The sequence below is a fragment of the Lutra lutra genome, chromosome 7 (genome assembly GCF_902655055.1).
Source record: "Lutra lutra chromosome 7, mLutLut1.2, whole genome shotgun sequence".
NCBI lineage: Eukaryota > Metazoa > Chordata > Mammalia > Carnivora > Mustelidae > Lutra > Lutra lutra.
The window spans coordinates 142,031,977-142,048,943 of NC_062284.1; the positions used below are offsets into that span (position 1 = coordinate 142,031,977).

Below are 16,967 nucleotides of genomic sequence, written 5' to 3' on the forward strand. Positions count from 1 at the left end.
ACCTCTTCCTGGTCCTCTCAGCTGTACTATTCCCCGCTCCGTACCACCACTTCTACCACTGGATCTCACTGCACTGCAAGACTTGCTCACACACTGGCTTTCCTCCTGGATAACAGGCTCCTTGAGGCACCCTGTCCTATTTCTATTTGTGTCCCCAACTGCCAGCCCAGAACCCAGCACACAGCAGGCTCTCAGCACAGGGTGCTCGTGAGCTCCCAGGGAAAAGCATTCCCTCCTTTGGGCGGCTCTTAGGTCAGAATCTGCATTGCCGAAGCTCCTACCCAAGTTTCTAGCTCATGTCTAAGACCCATCGCAGGTGAGAGACCATTAAAGATCTGGTCACAGTGGTTTGAACACACAACAGATTCCTTTGGCAGTAGAGCAATACTCTACTGTTGAATGCTTAAAACTCAACTGTTCTCGGGACGCCTGGGTGGCTCAGTTGGTTAAGCAGCTGCCTTCGGCTCAGGTCATGATCCCAGTGTCCTGGGATCGAGTCCGACATCGGGCTCCTTGCTCATCGGGGAGCCTGCTTCTCCCTCTGCCTCTGCCTGCCGTTCTGTCTGCCTGTGCTCGCTCTCTCTCCCTCTCTCTCTCTGACAAGTAAATAGATAAAATCTTTAAAAAAAAAAAAAAAACTCAACTGTTCTCAAGATTTCTTTTCCTTAAGCCAGAAAACTGCTGGCTTTTAGAAATGAGTAACAGGGGGCACCTGGGTGGCTCAGTGGGTTAAGCCTCTGCTTTCGGCTCAGGTCATGATCTCAGGGTCCTGGGATCGAGTCCCACATTGGGCTCTCTGCTCCGCAGGGAGCATGTTTCCTCCTCTCTCTCTCTCTCTACTTGCCTCTCTGTCCACTTGTGATCTCGCTCTGTCAAATAAATAAAATCTTTAAAAAAAAAAAAAAGAAAAAAAGAAATGAGTAACAGGCACAGAGATACAACACAGGCCAAATTTCCAAACACATCCGTCAATTAGCCCCAGGGAGAGCAAGCACATGGAGCATAACCTTCAAAGGCGGAGGAGGGGGCTTGGGGGGTGCTACGTTCATAGACACGGTCCGTGAAGGCCCACCCAGTTAAGACCGTCACCTTCAGCTCCTTCCATCCTCCTGCTTCATTCTCCCGCCTCCACTCTCCTTCCCCACCATGGACAGTCAGCCTTTATACATGGAGGTATAACATGCACAGCCAGCTAAGTGCTTGGGCAGCACTTTCAGTAAGACGCCAGCCCTCACGGAGCCTCCCAGGCTCCTTCCCAGTCACAGCCATCCCCAGCAAGGCTCCGTGGTGTTGACCCCAGTGCCATCACTTAGTTTGGTCTGTTCCTGAACTTCCCATCACGAACACGCAGGCTTCTTTTGCTCAACACAAGGTCTTTGCACAGCTCACAGGGTGGTCCCACCTCTCCAGCACAGCCCTCGAGGTCCTTCATGCCCCACCCCATTTTACCCGCCTGCCTTCACTCAACCCATCACCCCCCCCTTTTTTTTTAAATTTATTTTTTTGACAGACAGAGATCACAAGTAGGCAGAGAGGCAGCCGGGGGGGGGGGGGGGGGCGGGGAGGAAGCAGGCTCCCTGCTGAGCAGAGAGCCCGATTTGGGGCTTGATCCCAGGACCCTGAGATCATGACCTGAGACGAAGGCAGAGGCTTAACCCACTGAGTCACCCAGGTGCCCCTACCCATCACCCCTTTACACGGCATACTCCCAGGATCTGCTTGCTCCCCCCATTTACTGGAAAGAAGCTATCCTCCACCACCCCCTTTGTCTCCTCCTGACAAAATGTTTCACAAACTTAAAGACGCAGCCAAAACATCCCCAATGTCCTTGAGAAAATTCTAGACTCCTCTATTCATTTCATAGACTGAACCAATGAAAGTCAGTAAGAATAAGCCAAGTTCAAGGTGATTACCAGATGTTAAATTCTTGGCTTACCTTGAGATTCAGTCTTTTGCAATTCTCTTTGGGCTGTTTCCCTCCCACAGGGATATAGACCCTACTGGAGAGAAAGCGGCTTGCTTGGGAAAGGCAGTAAGAAACTTACATATAGACGTTAACTCCCTTCACCTTAATTAAGGTGAGGCGGTTGTCTGTCCTTGTCCCTAGTGAATGTACCTCCCGAGGGTACAGAATCTTAGGTCCAGGCCAGGTCTTAATCTGTCCTCCCAGAAACCGGGTTTGCACTGACCCCCTCCCAGAAAGCTCCCCAACTGCCCTGAACTCACTCTGCCTGGGAGTCCCCACCATGCTCAGGCCCCTGTGCACTGAATCAGAGGGAGTCACGGGCTTATCACCCAGCCTTTAGTTGGAGTGAACACAGGATTCCAAAGGGAGGGGCTCTCCGTGCCCAGTTCTATAGCCCAGCAGCCAATCTTCTGAACTTGCTCAGCCATCATCCATGTCCGTGACACGCATTTACCTCTAGATTAGATATGGTTTGGCACCAATTCTTCTAGTTTCCGTAGGATACCCCTAACTAAAGTATACCTGGAAATACACATATTTACTTCCTTTCACCCCACAGACCATCGCTACCACCATCTGCCCCACGCCAACATCTGTCACAGACGGCCAGCTCCCCTACACACCGCCCTCCCTCAGCCCCTGGCCTGGCGGTCATTCCCTGACCCTTACTCTTTCCTCCATCACTGAGGACTGCATGCCTTTACCGCAGGGTGAACACATTGTGTCCAAGTCTCGGCCAAAACCCCACCACGCCTATGGTCGGTCGCCCTCCCTGCACTGCAGGAGCCCAGCTCTGGAGCCTCGAGGGGCTCGCCCACCGCCGTCTACGTTACTGATGTGCCTATTTTGCCCGCTGTCTCATGGCAGGAAAAAAAATCAAAGCTTCCATCTCTAAAATTACCTACAGCGTCTAGCATAGTGCCATGGACACAGATGAAGGTCAAATATTTGTTGAATGATATAAAATCTCAGGATATCATATTTGGATATATCAGTCTTACTACTTGTGGATTAGGTTTACCTCCCATCACAGCAGTAACATTTTGTGTCAAAGAACCACTTCCCTATGTTCTTCCATCTGTGAATAAAACAGTAGTCAAAATGCAACATTTCCTAAATATTTACCTACTTCTGCTAAAGAACTAAGATGACTCTTAAAAGTAACAATGTAAATTTTTATGTATACATGAAATATACAGAATTTACCCTTAAAATTAAAAGATAGTTTCTTTTGGAAGTCCCACAGTTTATCATTAGAAAAGTTTTCAGATATTTTCATAACAGAAAATTTCTGATAAACATAAACCCAAATTTTTTAAGTATCTTTGGTCTCTTAGAAAGCAACAAAGCAGGACCCAGTCCACTTCCAATAAGATTAAAAAAAAAAAAAAAAAAAGAGTTATGGCCCAAACCCAGCTTGAAACTCTATGGGCCTTTGTGACCAGGGTGCTCCATGTGGCCAGATACATCCCGGGCCACAGCTGGCAGAGGCCAGCACTGCTCGCAGACATGCTGGGGGCTTCAACACTGCTAAGAGTCCACAACCACCAAACCACCATCCACAGCTTCAAACCTGAAACACTGTATCATTTCCAGCATCCAGGCAGGCTCTAAATACAGACGCCTGCCCTCCCTCACCCAACCTTCCTACGTCTGTGTGCCTAGGTCTACGCCAGCCACTGGAGAACACAAAATGAAGTCAGGCCAGGCCTGCAGGCTTCAAGGATGATGAGGTGGGGAACCGAGACTCACAGCATGGGTAATTCCTCAAAGACCTAAGAGAAGGAGCTGAACCGAGAGGGGCAAGGGAAAAAGTACAGTTAAAGAAGAATGACTAAACTTTAAGACGCAGTTTGAAAAGGTGTCAGAATCCAGTCTGAGTGGTGTCCTAAAGTCAACCCCCTTCTGCCTTTTTTAGCTAATGAACATTTCCTCCACATTATGGATTAGAAGTAACTACCTGCCCTTTTCATTTATGATTCAAAAACGTGTTACACACAATGAATAATTTTCATTGTGATTTTAGTTGATCTGGGGCTAGACTCCAAGTTTCAACAAATGAACAAACCAGTAGCCTAAGCATCATTTATACCCCCACTAGAAGAAAAACTTCCTATTAGAAATTCATCAAGTTCCTATAGGGAGCAAATATTTACCTTGAATATTTATTTCAAATATTTACGTAAGCATAAAGATGTCTAAATCAAGTATATGTACACACATGTATACACAGACACACACACACTCAAGTTAAATTCCAGATATTACCCAGAGGGTACAACACTAATTGAAAGGTTTTCTCCCCAAAGTTTAGACTGAAATTAGGTATCATTTATAAATCCTTATGGAATTACCTGGAGACAAACCAAACTATACAGTAAAAAAAAGAACTTAATCAATACATAAGACAAAAGAAACTAAGGAAAAAGCCATATAGGACTGCTAGACAGACGGACTCTACAGTTGTAGTTCAAAGGAAGGGAATCTATGAAAATAAACAGGAAGCCAGGAGTTTCACACAGATCTACATTTCTTCATGATCAAGATATTTTAAAAATCTATAGAATCCTCAAAATGTGGCTCCTGAAGACACTATAAACTATATAGGAAGCCCACCAACAATCTCTCCCTTTAGTAGATTAAATACATTAAAAACCATAAAATAAGTAAAACTGTAGAATACTCAATTATTTAAATTGCTGGCTAATACAAACTGGCATCTGTAATCACCAGCCACCTCTGACCAAGCAAGTGATTCTTTGTATAATCTGTGCGGTGGAATGAAAAGTCAGAGGAGTAAGATAAAGCACATTCAGGAAACTGGGCTAATGGGTGGGGGGCAGGAAGAGAGGGAGCTACTTCACCCATCGTTACAAAGTCTAGCTCACATACACTGAACACAGGGAGATACGATTCAGCTGGGTAGTTTTGGTTTTTTTTTATTCTAAATGAGAAGTATAAAAATTAATATTTTTCTTAAGTTGCTTTCAACTAAATGCAAATAGAATAAACATTTTTGATTACACTTATTTGGCAATTTAACCAAAAAATTTTAGCTCTAACCCAGCATCTGTTTTTCAATGTATCCTGAAACTACCCTACTTTACAGTTGGATTAACTAAAGCAGAGAATTGTCCTATGGCTTCCTCCTCCTACCTCAGGCACCGAGCTGTAAAAGTACTTGAAGGGAGTATGAGAGCCTGCCTAATTTTTGTGCAGGAAGAAAAGAATCTCACTAAAATATCTGGCAGGCCATTAGGATAAGATCACTACACTCTGAATTAAATATACCAATTACAGGATGATGGTTTAGGAAAATGAAAGCACTCTTAAACTGAAAGTATTTATGCAGTGTTTTCCGTCCTACAGAAACTGACAAGGCATCCACAGACCTGTGCTGCCTGCGGCCATGTTAACTGGAACTAGCATGTAGGGGAAACATGTACTCTCTACATGGTAGCAGAGCCTAATAGTGGGCTCAAGCCATACTAACTTTACCACTTTAAGTAGATACCTAGCATCCTCTATCCCAGGCCCTATCAAAGGAGGTGCTAATGTGCCACAACTCAAAAGTACCAAGAAGTTAGGGTAAGCAGGCAGGCAAGAAGGGGGAATTAATTTCAAGTCAGTAGCTACTTAAGTAGGGGGATGAATAAAGTTGTAAGTTGCCTGTAAGTAACATTTCCATCTCTATACAGAACAAATTGGGCTGTCATGTAAGTAGGTAGATAGACGAATAAGGATAGATAGATACACACGAATTTGAGATTTAACAAAATACAGATGTTTCTTGCTTTCTATAGGGTTTTTTTGCTAATTTTCCACTAATTTACATGGTAATTTTAGAAGCGCTTAAGCCATTTCTGATTGACTTTTCAACACATAATAGTTTCAGTTTAAACTGCTGTTCAATTAAATTGTAAATACACTTAAAATGAGGCTCCTGTTTAAAGGAAGTTGAAAAAAGAAAACCTCTCATAAAGCAAAGAATCATTTGCTATCGTGAATAATCATTTCCTCTTATCTCTTTGAAAAATAAAAAGAAAAATGTTAAGGGAAGAAACAGCTGTAATCTGTCAAGAAATTACCTTCAAACCACCCACATTCCTCCCAGAAGGATTCGAGATTCTAGGACTGTGGAATACCAGGTTCGGAAGAGACTTTTGGGGTAAGCTGTGTTAACCCTCCAGCTCGCACATGTTTAAAATAACAACACCTAAGGCAGGAAGCCATGACAGGTGTCAGAGCACCTTGCTCTCCACTAGCAAACTCCAGTCTGAAAGCCCCTGGGAGAGGCAGGTTGGAGCAATGTCCTGGCCAAGAAGTGCACCCCGAGGCCTGCTGCTGCTGAGCAGTTCTGGCAGCGCCCCTGCTCCCCCACACGTGGCGCCGCGGACTGCGAGCTGCCGCTGGTCCACCTCCACATCGTGAGCTGCTCTGGCACACGGTCGGAAGGTTCATCATCCTGACACCTCCCGATTCCGCCTTTCAAAAGAAACAACTTCAAATCTTGGAAGACAGCTCTCTGTTCCCCCAACAAAGGCTTCTCTTCTCCAGGCCTAGCGTATCCTTTCTCAAAAGTGGACAAAACCACTGTGGTGAACAGTTTTTTCCCAAGGCAACAAAACCCTTCGGATGAACTCTGAGAGGGACACAGCTCCATGGAAATCGCCTCCCGGAGCCCAAATCAAGGGGATCTTACTCAGAGGGGTAAGGGATAATCAAGGGATATTATCAAGGGGATAATACTCGGAGACTGCCCTAGCTTTCCCATGAGTCAGGTAAACAAAGGAGTGCATTATTTCAGTGCACACTTCTCAAGCATCTGATCTGAAACGCACAGATGAGTGACACACGCACAGTCCCACAGCCTTTAGGGTAAGATGGTAATCAACTAAGACCTTTGTCACTTAAGCTATCTTCAGCAAGACAGACGTGCTATATCAAATCAGTGTCTGAACCCAAATGCAATTTTTCATGCTATTACATTGTTTCCAGGCTACTGAAGCCATCGTCCCTGCCACACAGAGTCCTACAGCAGGACCCAACTTGATCTTCTTCACCATAACTGCATCAGTCAGGCACTTACTACAACAGGACCCAAGGTAAGCGTTCTACACAACGGATAGATGTCATACCCACTTTGCAGAGGAGCAAGCTGAAGTTTAGAGAAGTTAATAAATTCCATGCAAAATGAAGACTCAGTTGGTGGCAGAGCCTCACCAACACACCTTGATGGCAAACTTTACGGATACTCGATAGTGTTTCATGGATTCAGCTCAAAATCAACCCACTTGTGAGGGCTCTGAAGTTCAACGTAACAGTATTCCCTTTACAGCAGTAAAACGTGCTACACAAAGGTTTTATCTCCTTGGCCTTTGAAAAGTATAGAGCCATCTTGCTGGCCTTGTCCAAATAAACAGGAGTGGCCTCAGCTTAAATGTGAAACTATGAGCAAAACTTCCAAATAAACTTCTGCCCAAGCCCACACAGCCCACGTTGAGATTTGCAATTCTCCACTCTTGTCGTGGATCAAGAAACGGCAGTAGGGGTGTCTGGGTGGCTCAGTGGGTTAAAGCCTCTGCCTTCGGCTCAGGTCATGATCCCAGGTTCCTGGGATCAAGCCCCACATCGGGCTCTCTGTTCGGTGGGGAGCCTGCTTCCTCCTCTCTCTCTCTCTCTGCCTACTTGTGATCTCTGTCAAATAAATAAAGTATTTAAAAAAAAAAAAGAAAGAAACTGCAGTAACCACTTAGGAGACTATGACATGTAGCAATGCTAAGTCATTACAATCCACAAATGGAAAACTTTGTTAATCATTAGTAAGTATGGCAGAAGAAACTTTAATGATTATTTTTCAACACTAATCTTTACTTTCTTTTAACTGTACTCACTGGAAAAGTATTGATATTGAAGAGTCAAGCCTATTTTCTGAGACTGAAACCTTTAAACCACTTTGTCATACAGTTTTTTAGACCTTGCTATGGTCTAACAAAATATATCCTTAAAAAGGTGAAAAGTGGGGGCATCTGAGTGGCTCAGTGGGTTAAAGTCTCTGCCTTTGGCTCAGGTCATGATCCCAGGGTCCTGGGATCGAGCCCCACATCAGGCTCCCTGCTTGGAGGGAAGTCTGCATCTCCCTCTCCCTCTTCCCCTCCCCCTCCCCTTGCTTGTGTTCCCTCTCTCACTGTGTCTCTCTCTGTCAAACAAATAAGTAAAAATCTTTAAAAAAAAAAAAAGTGAAAAGTGAAAGTCAGGATCGTAGATAGGTAATAAGCCTAAAACACTGCGTATTTATTAAGAGTTCTGTGTGGACACCTGATTACATTCTCTGGACAATTCCTTAGTCCCTTCTGAAAAAGAATGAGAACACTTGTTCCACTCTGTCCCTTTTCCCTGGCCACCCTCCACATCCCCATCACTGAAGCTAGATAAGTAACAGGTTAGGGACTTACTTGGCTTGGTAATCAGTTATCACTCAGATGCCCTTCAAAATCTTAACTTCAGGGTTGGACTTGTCTTCCACTTGGGCTTATCCTGATTATTAATTAACTTCTACTTAGAAAGTACTAAAATAAGAAAGAATTTCAAGGTCTTAACTTCGGTATTTGAATTTATAATCATTTGGAATTATTTTTCTTCCATTCAAATATATTTTAGTAGCAAATTGTCAATACTTATGCTTATACCTCTTGTTTTAAAGCTGTTTATTTCTAAACCTAGAGGAAACCCCAAATGGAAATAGAGTCGAGACAGCTAATCTCTGGCTTGAGTTACTGGATAAATTTAACAACAAAAGTAGGACTTCTAATCTTGCCAGTTCCGCTAACTAAGCTTTCTTTACATAATACTAGTAAGTAACTTAAAAAAAAAAAAAAAGCTCAATTCCATTATAGTAGAAAGATTATATATGTATTAATATTTTGTGAAAAAATCATTTTTACTTTAATAAACACGATGCAAATTAATTCTATATTTCCAGATCAAAACATTTAACATCCCAAATTTTAGGGATAGGAATACAAGATGTCAGGCAAGCCAATGTACAGAAGACACTTTTGCCAAGTAAAGTACACCTATGACCACAACAAAAATGAAGCCTAGAAACATGTGAAAGCAAGGAACCCTTAGTTCATTACTCTTAACTGGTTAAACAGAACTCATAATGAACTGAGGTCCAAGATAAACACATCCACGACTGTAGCAAGAGAAAAAGGTTGCAGAGCAAATCAAAACACTCTTCAAGGGGCGCCTGGGTGGCTCAGTGGGTTAAACCGCTGCCTTCGGCTCGGGTCATGATCTCAGGGTCCTGGGATCGAGCCCCACATCGGGCTCTCTGCTCAGCAGGGAGTCTGCTTCCTCCTCTCTCTCTGCCTGCCTCTCTGCCTACTTGTGATCTCTCTCTCTCTGTCATAAATAAATAAAAAATCTTTAAAAAAAAAAAAAACACTCTTCAATGGTAAAATAACTAGCCCAAATACAGTGTTAGCTAACTGCGACAATAACTGGCCACAAGCAACTTCCAGGGTGACGTAAGAACAAAGATGTATTCGCTGTCTAGTTAAAAATGTTTAATGCCATAGTAATAAATGACTTCTGTTCCTCTAATAGGGGAACAAAATCAGAGCTCCATTCCCAGGACTTAGGTACAAGGAGAGGAGACACACTTGAAACTCTTCGTCCCTACGGAAGCACCAGGCACAGTGGCCAGAGACAAGGAAACCAGTTTCTAAAGAAAAAACCTCCCAGTCCAAGATAGTCCTCAAACTACACACACAAAAAAAGATACACTATGATTAGTTACATTTCTAAAAGCTACTTCAGATTAAAGATAAGAAAAAAAGGAGACCATGTAATTCAAACATTTTAAGAAACTGGAAAACCTCAAAGTAAATGGACATCTAGTAAAAAGAATCCAGAATAACCCTCTGCTAGTAAGATTTTTACTATTTCTGCTAAAATTCCACATGGTACAAACTGCATACCTGGTTTTACTGAATTCAGTCATTGTCTGCTAAATATTTCCAGTACCAGCAGGCCTCTGTTGTGCTGATGCTGACGCTTTCCTCTAGCTGTCATCTGTCACGTTCTTCTAGATAGGAAAGCATCAAGATTTTAGGAGGCTGTTGCGAGTGCTCATAACCAAGAGTTTTCCAGTAGTTGAACTTTAGAATGGGAAGATGTCTGAGTACAACCTTTACATTTCCCTCACCTTCCAGGAGCTTCTAAAGCAAAGATTTAACTACTTAAAACATGGCCTAATGTTCACCACATGGAAGAGAAGTTCAGTAAGTGTTACTTTCTTATTGATGATCTTACTGCACTCATTGACAGAACTGAACACAAACTTTCCATAGCATAAATGTTTCAGTTTTCAAAGCCAACATCATTTCCCTACCAGGAACAAAAGCACCAAGAGATGTCAGCAAACTGAAGAGATGAGAAGCAGCGACCCTTTCAGCCTCTTGGGCTAGAGCTGCATTTCAGACATTAACTTACAATTCCATGGAGAGAAAGGAGGGCAGACAGGAAGGGGTAGCAGAAGGCTAAAAACTGAGGTTGTTTGGAATTCCAATGAAGAGGTTCTGTAGCTGTTTGAGAACTTGGCTTTGCAAACTACTTTCTCCCGCCAGCGAAAAACCTCCTCCTTAAAATGTTGGAACTTGACCAGAATATCAATCACAGCAGTCCCTGGGACTAATTTGGTAAGGCGGGAGTGCATACACAGTAGCCCGTATAGACATAACACATCATGGTTCAAGCAAAAGTCCTGCAAATCTAACAGGGGAAATCTGTTTCTATATCACTATATTCTTGAGTTAAATGAATTCACCTAAAATAATAAGAAAAACCTCCCCAAGATTATTACTGGTTATTCCAATTTTGAAATACCAGTGGGGCCACTGAGAAGAAAAATAGGGGAGGAAAAGGTAAAACTCACTTTTCGGTGTCCACGTCTACACGTTGTGACAAACGCACACAGCTGTGTAATCATGCACCGTAATCAAGCGACGAGCAGGTTCATCGCTCAACGTTTAACTCTTCGAAGGGTTTTACAAAGCACAAGTCATCTGTCAACACATTTCGCACGTACGTTTGCTTTTGAAACACCACCTCCTTCCTTTGGAAAAGCAAAGCAATACCCTGCAAGCGATCCCACACGTGTCGACGCGCGGCGGGGGCGAGGCCGCGCAGAGAGTGGCCCCGCTGCCCTGCGGAACGCGTCCCCCGAGGACAAGCGGGGCAAAGGCAGAGTTGCAGCGCCGGAGCCGCGAGGAGGAAGAGTTTACCGCCAGAATGACAAACTCCAAAGCCCCGAATTCTTCTCCCTAGTAGGGCGCCGAGCGTGTGGACCACGGCCAGGGCGCGTGGGAAGAAAGATGACCTATTTTCAACGCCTGTTTTTATAACTGGAAAGTGAGGGAGAGAAGCAGGGACTGGTCCCCGGCGCCCTGGCGCGCACCTGAGGTCTGGGGAGCTGAGCACAGAAGCCACAGCCTTCACGCGGGCGACCGCGGGGAGGGAAGGAAAGGAGGAAGGAAGGGAGCGCGAGGCGGGCCGGCCGCACGCACAGCCCGGCCGCCCCGCCGCCCAGCGCCAGCCAGAGCGGCCCGGGCCCCACCCGGCGGGCGTCCCGCGGACGCCGCTCCCTGCACCTGCCGCCGCCTCCGGGCTGGGCGCCCCAAGGGGCCGCGGGGCCGGAGCCAGCGCGCCCCCCGCACCGGCAGAGCCGGGGACCAGAGGCCGAGCGGCGCCCCCGATCCGCCGGGCCCCCACACCCAGCCCTCCCGCCCGGCCCCCGGGGCGCACACCGCCCCCCGCATCTCGCACCTCGGGCCGGGGCGGCCGGCGGGGCGCGCGCAAGACCCTGGCCGAGGGGCGCGGGCCGAGGCGAGGGGCGGCCTCACCGCGCGAGTCTGCCCGCGGGCCTCGCGCGCGCCGAGGGGCCGCCGCCGGCACTCACCTGCCCGGTTGCCCCCTTCGCGCAGCGGCGGCGGCGCCACACTCGGGCCCGGACCCACCGTCCGCCTCAACCAAGCCCCAGGCGGCGGCGGCGGCGGCCGGACGGGAGGGGCGGGACGGCGGCCTGAGACGGCCCCGCCGCCGCGGCCCAACCCGGCTCCGCCCGCCCCCGGACCCCGCCCCCGGGCCGCCGCCGCCGCCGCCCATTGGCCCGCGGGGCCGACGCATGGGGGCGCCCGTCAGCCAATCAGGAGAAAATAGAGCTCTCCAAAGAGGAAAGTGTCGCCAGTCTCTCCCCGGCCCCGCCCCGCGGGTCTGCGGTCGCCGCGGGCCGGAGGAGGAGCCAGTCAAGGGGTCCATCCTGTCGGTCCCGCCCCCCGGGTCGAGAGGGAATTCGGGAGCAACCGAACATGCTAACGGAACTTAGACACGGGAGGCGGGGCCTGAGCCGCCCGTTCCCCAATCAGCTTCTGGAATGGGCGCAGCCCAGCCAATTGTGGCCCCGAAGCTGGCGGGGGGTCTCGAGACCGCTCTGGCCCGCAGGCCCAATGGCTGGGGAGGAAGCCTAGCAGAACCGTTGGGGGGGGCGGGGCGGGGCTGCGCCCGGTCGCTTGTTTTTCGACGGGGACGCAGCGCGATGACGTGCTTCCCCGACATTCCATGTCCAAGATGGCCACAGTCGGCGAGGAGAGACGTCGCTAAGGGGCTTGCCTGAGGCGAGGGGTGAGTGACCCACGGACCGCGGGCGGCGCCGCTCACCTCCGCTTACTTGGAGGTCAGAGTAGAGTATGACCTCTTTCCTCCATCCACTGGCAGAGTCGCTTTTCTCGGATTCCGCCTCGCTCCACTATCCCCCGTGCAAATCGAAGTTAGCGGGCGACGGCGGGGCTGCGGGACGGGCTTCGGGAGGGGGTCTGAGGCACGGTCGCGAGGCAGGGAGGCCGGCGCGGACCCTAAAAACAGAGAGCGACCCTCGGACTGAGGGGCGGTTAGGGTTCGGGGACTTTCGAGCAGGTGGGGAGGAGGGGCGGGGGTCTTTCCGCACGCGCAGGCACACTCGGAGCCGCACAAGCGCAGACCACCCACGTCTTCCCACCAGTTCTTTCGCAGCGTGCGGGTCCCTGTGGTGGTTAGGCCTGGGACTTCGGGAATTATTCCGCATCTGGGCTGCTCCGACTTTGGGAACCGAAGAACCCTGTAGCAGGGTGGGACTGGGAATAAGGAAAAGGCACTTCCGCGATTAGATTCGTTCTTGCCGAGACCTGGTCCTTAACCGATCCTTTCCGGGTTTGGTTTGTTACTAAAAGATCTGTCCTTTAGCAAGTTGAAGCCTAAATCCAGAGCTCGTCTAGAAGCTCTTAGACTACCACCAGCACAAAAGCGTGGTCGGTAAAGCTCCCTAAATTTGGACTGCCAGGTACACCGAGCCTTCGCTACATCATCCGACTTCGGGCACGGTTTCCAAGAGCAGTTGCTTGAGAGTGGTGGTCTTCTGTGTTTTTAAGGTAAACTTGATAATGCTCGTGCGTCTTGCTCTCAGTCGCTCTTTAGAGATATCTAGCCTAGTGCCTTTCAGTTGTAGGCGCTCATTAAAGGTTTTGGGCATGATGTTGCTAGAATGAAAACTCCAGGAGCACCTAGAACACCGCGTGAGGTGCGGTAAGCTTTCTGGATTGCTGGATGACGGTGGTAGTGCTGGTATTGGTAGACATTTTGTCAAGATCGTTGGTGTCCTTGGGATCTTGCCTGCTAAATAATCTTGATTATAAATGTAAGAGTTATCCTGGATTATTTTATTTTCTTCAGAGTGAGAACTACTGATATCTCATTTTGAGTGGGGGGAGGTTGTTGTCTCATTTTGATTATATTGCGATGCATTATTCGAACATATTAGTTGATTTTTTTTTAGTTGATTCTTGCATAAAATATACTTAACATTTTTTTCATTTTGAAAATGTAGTTTGCGCCAACAAGCAATAAAGAAACATTCTAGTTGCTAATAAGGTCCTTAAATGCCACTTCTGAAATTGAATGTCTTGAAGAAAAAACTGGTCATGGTTCTGGCCTACTAAATGAACTACTTTACTTCAGGAGATTATGTTCAAAAGCATGGAGTTCGCTGAGGAAGAAAAACGTTTTGTTTGCTTTCTCTAAAAACTGGGTAAGGACAACCAACCAAAAGGAATTAAGTTCAAGGTAATATAGGAGATTACAAAGAATATTAAGCCGGGGGTTGCCTGGGTGGCTCCGTGGGTTAAAGCCTCTGCCTTCGGCTCAGGTCATGGTCTCAGGGTCCTGGGATCGAGCCCCACATCAGGCTCTCTGCTCAGCAGGGAGCCTGCTTCCCCCTCTCTCTGCCTGCCTCTCTGCCTGCCTCTCTGCCTGCTTGTGATTTCTCTCTGTCAAATAAATAAACAAAATCTTTTAAAAAAAAATATTAAGCCGGGTTAAATCCAGTTCATATTTTTAGGGTCAGATAAATTACATGCCAGAGTACTCGCGGGTAAAATTGTAAAATTGTTGTTTGTAGGTTTTGAGGAATCAAAAAAACACAGTTAGTGAGAAGACCGGAGTCTGGTAAATGTCTCAGTGTTTGCAGAGAACAGTTAGATGGATGGCTCTTGGATGCTAGAACTTGTTAAAATTTGGGGGATTATTTTGGGGAGAGCAAAAAGAGTTTGTGAATACTTAGGGGAGGAGAGCTGATTCCCTCAAACTGGCAGAGTTTTAACTAAAAAAAGCCAGGTGACATACATCTAATTACTTTTCTTAGAAGTTTACTGTGCCCTGGTGGTGAATGAGGGATTGTTAGACATGGATCCATTCAATTTTCTTTAGGATCCTGAACGTAATCTCTCTTTCTTTCCTAGTAGGCACGAGAGATAAATGTGCCCTGGGTAAGGCCTTTTTGGATGGATTTATATCCATTCCAATTACTGAACCCAAAATGTTGATTAATGGTTTGATGTCAGCCTTAAGAGAGGTCTTCAGAGATGACCTACAGGGCTCTCTGGTCTTATGCTTTCTTGTTACCAACTTGAAATATATGAGGCATGCTTCTCAAATTAATGCACTCAAAACTTGTAGCTATAAGGAATCCTTAAAAGTTGAAACAATAGACCAAAACTAACAAGATGTACATTTGCCAAGTTGAATTTACAGAAACTCAATTACGTGAATTTGAGATAAGGAAGACTTGACTTGAAAAAAAGGATTCTAGGATGTAATGTTCCATATGTGGAAGGGAAGTATAGAATTTTCCCCAGATTGAAGGAAAGCAGTATCTTCGTCTAATGACAAATTGTGGCTCTGCCATTTAAGACCTTTGTGAATTAGGCAAGTTGTTTCTTGTCTCTTCAGAGTTCTGTTTTCTCCGCGATAAATTTTGAGAATAAGAAAATAGAGCTTGCAGGCATGCTGTGTCTCAGTGGGCACACAATGGACATGATGCTGAATATTAGTAACTCCCTTCCCCCATTTGCTATGAAGATCATATAAAAAGTGCTGTTTTCCATTTTGGTTGCTAACGTTTAGGGGTTAACTTGAAACACTAAAAACCATGTTGAGAAAATGGAGATGTTTGTTTACCCTGGAGAAGAGAAGGGAATGGAAAAATTCTCTTCACAGATTCAAAAGGCAATCAGATAAGGGAAAGGTATTTTCAAGGCTTAGAGAGCAAGGTAGGAGCTTCAGAGCGTTGTTGAAAGGTAGAAAAATCAATACAAGATTAATACAAGAATTAAGGTGTAATGCTATAGGCTGCCTGCTGGACAATTAACATCCCATTAATAAAAGTGGCCAGATGAAGGTTAGTGACCAAATATTACTGTTATTTTACAAGACCAGTGCTCTAACCCCTGAGCTATGGAGCCTTCCCGTATTACTGTTATTTTAGAGAGAATTTCTGTACTAAGTGAGAAGATTGATTAGTGACTTATACTATTGTTTCCAACTTGTAAGTGTCCATAATTTTAAATTTAAAAATGCATTTATTCTTTCATCATGTAGAATGATACATCCAAAGCACATTCCTGAAAGGTGTTGCCAAAATGCTTTGACATGCTACTTGTTTATTGAGAGATTTTTACTTTGTGGAGCTCATAAACTTCTCTGTCCTTTTCATGGTAATCATGAACTGCTAATGAGAAAACCTATAACTTTAGGGTCTCATGAAAAAATAAAGAGTACCATGGAACAGGGCTATAGAACTGATGTAAGAACTTTTTCAGGGGATGAAGGATTCAGAGGACTGTTTTTTATTCTGTTTGTGTACATTTATTTTCACTTCCTCTCAGGTATTGTTGGTTTGGCCCCAGAGTCTAAAGGCACCTACACTGGATCATTAGCATGGGGTTTGGCCACTGACAGCAGGCACAACGGGCTTGAAATCTGTTTGTGGTTTATCTGCTGGGGACTGGGATTATCTTCCATTCATGTTTCACCCACACTGGGTCCCAACCCTTATCCTCACTCTGCCTTTGTCGTCTCAGTGGGTGTCTTGGCACTGTACTTCCCAGTGGAGTTTTATGATTTATTTCCTCCCCCTTAAATGAGTTTTTTCCAATATCTTCCTCAGACTTTTCCTTCCCTCTGTCTCAGAAAGAGCTTCCTTCCTAAGGTTAACTTTTTTTTAACTATGCTTTCCATGGTCCCTTAGCGAGTGAACCCCTCAGTGGCTTATTCAGCCTCTAGTGGCTCTTTTCCTTCTTGATTCAGACATCTTCCTTCTACTTTATGCTGAATAAACAAGAATAACCTGTTTCATAGCCTATTCATTCCTTGCCCCTGTAGTCTTCCTTCTCCCCCATTGCACTTCTGCAAAGATTCTGCTATTTGTGCATGTGCATATTTCTGCTTTATTGAGATGGTTCACATACCATACAAATCACCTGTTTGAAATAGTGTGTAAGTCAGTGAGTGGTCTTTAGTACAGAGTTGTGCGGCCATTACTTTCACTGTCTCTAAACTAATCACCAAAGTAACCTTTCCTTAATTCTTGGTTCTCTAACATTTTTTTAAGCAATCTTCACTGTTGACT

The 16,967-nt window shown here is 46.0% G+C and overlaps 2 protein-coding genes across 11 annotated transcripts in view; one reads left to right on the plus strand and one right to left on the minus strand.

The window, feature by feature from the left end:
• Positions 1–12,088, minus strand: part of SETD3 (SET domain containing 3, actin histidine methyltransferase) — an 80,850-nt gene extending 68,762 nt beyond the window's left edge. For 2 of the 7 annotated variants that reach the window (XM_047736730.1, XM_047736735.1), the window contains exon 1: positions 11,931–12,083. Coding sequence is in view for 1 of the 7 variants with exons in the window: in XM_047736729.1 (XP_047592685.1) it covers positions 9,952–9,974 (23 nt within the window). In the remaining 6 variants the exon portion in view is untranslated. Of the gene's footprint in view, positions 1–8,421; positions 8,536–8,910; positions 8,930–9,951; positions 10,059–10,907; positions 11,008–11,790; positions 11,812–11,930 lie in introns of those variants that run through there. The other 5 variants (XM_047736729.1, XM_047736734.1, XM_047736733.1 and 2 more) reach the window with 5 other exon arrangements.
• Positions 12,089–12,535: 447 nt separating this feature from the next.
• CCNK (cyclin K) overlaps positions 12,536–16,967 on the plus strand; it is a 28,125-nt gene continuing 23,693 nt past the window's right edge. Inside the window, exons 1-2 of one of the 4 annotated variants that reach the window (XM_047736739.1) lie at positions 12,616–12,652; positions 13,347–13,434. The gene's annotated coding sequence lies outside the window, so the exon portion shown is untranslated. Of the gene's footprint in view, positions 12,716–13,346; positions 13,435–14,103; positions 14,126–16,967 lie in introns of those variants that run through there. The other 3 variants (XM_047736737.1, XM_047736738.1, XM_047736740.1) reach the window with 3 other exon arrangements.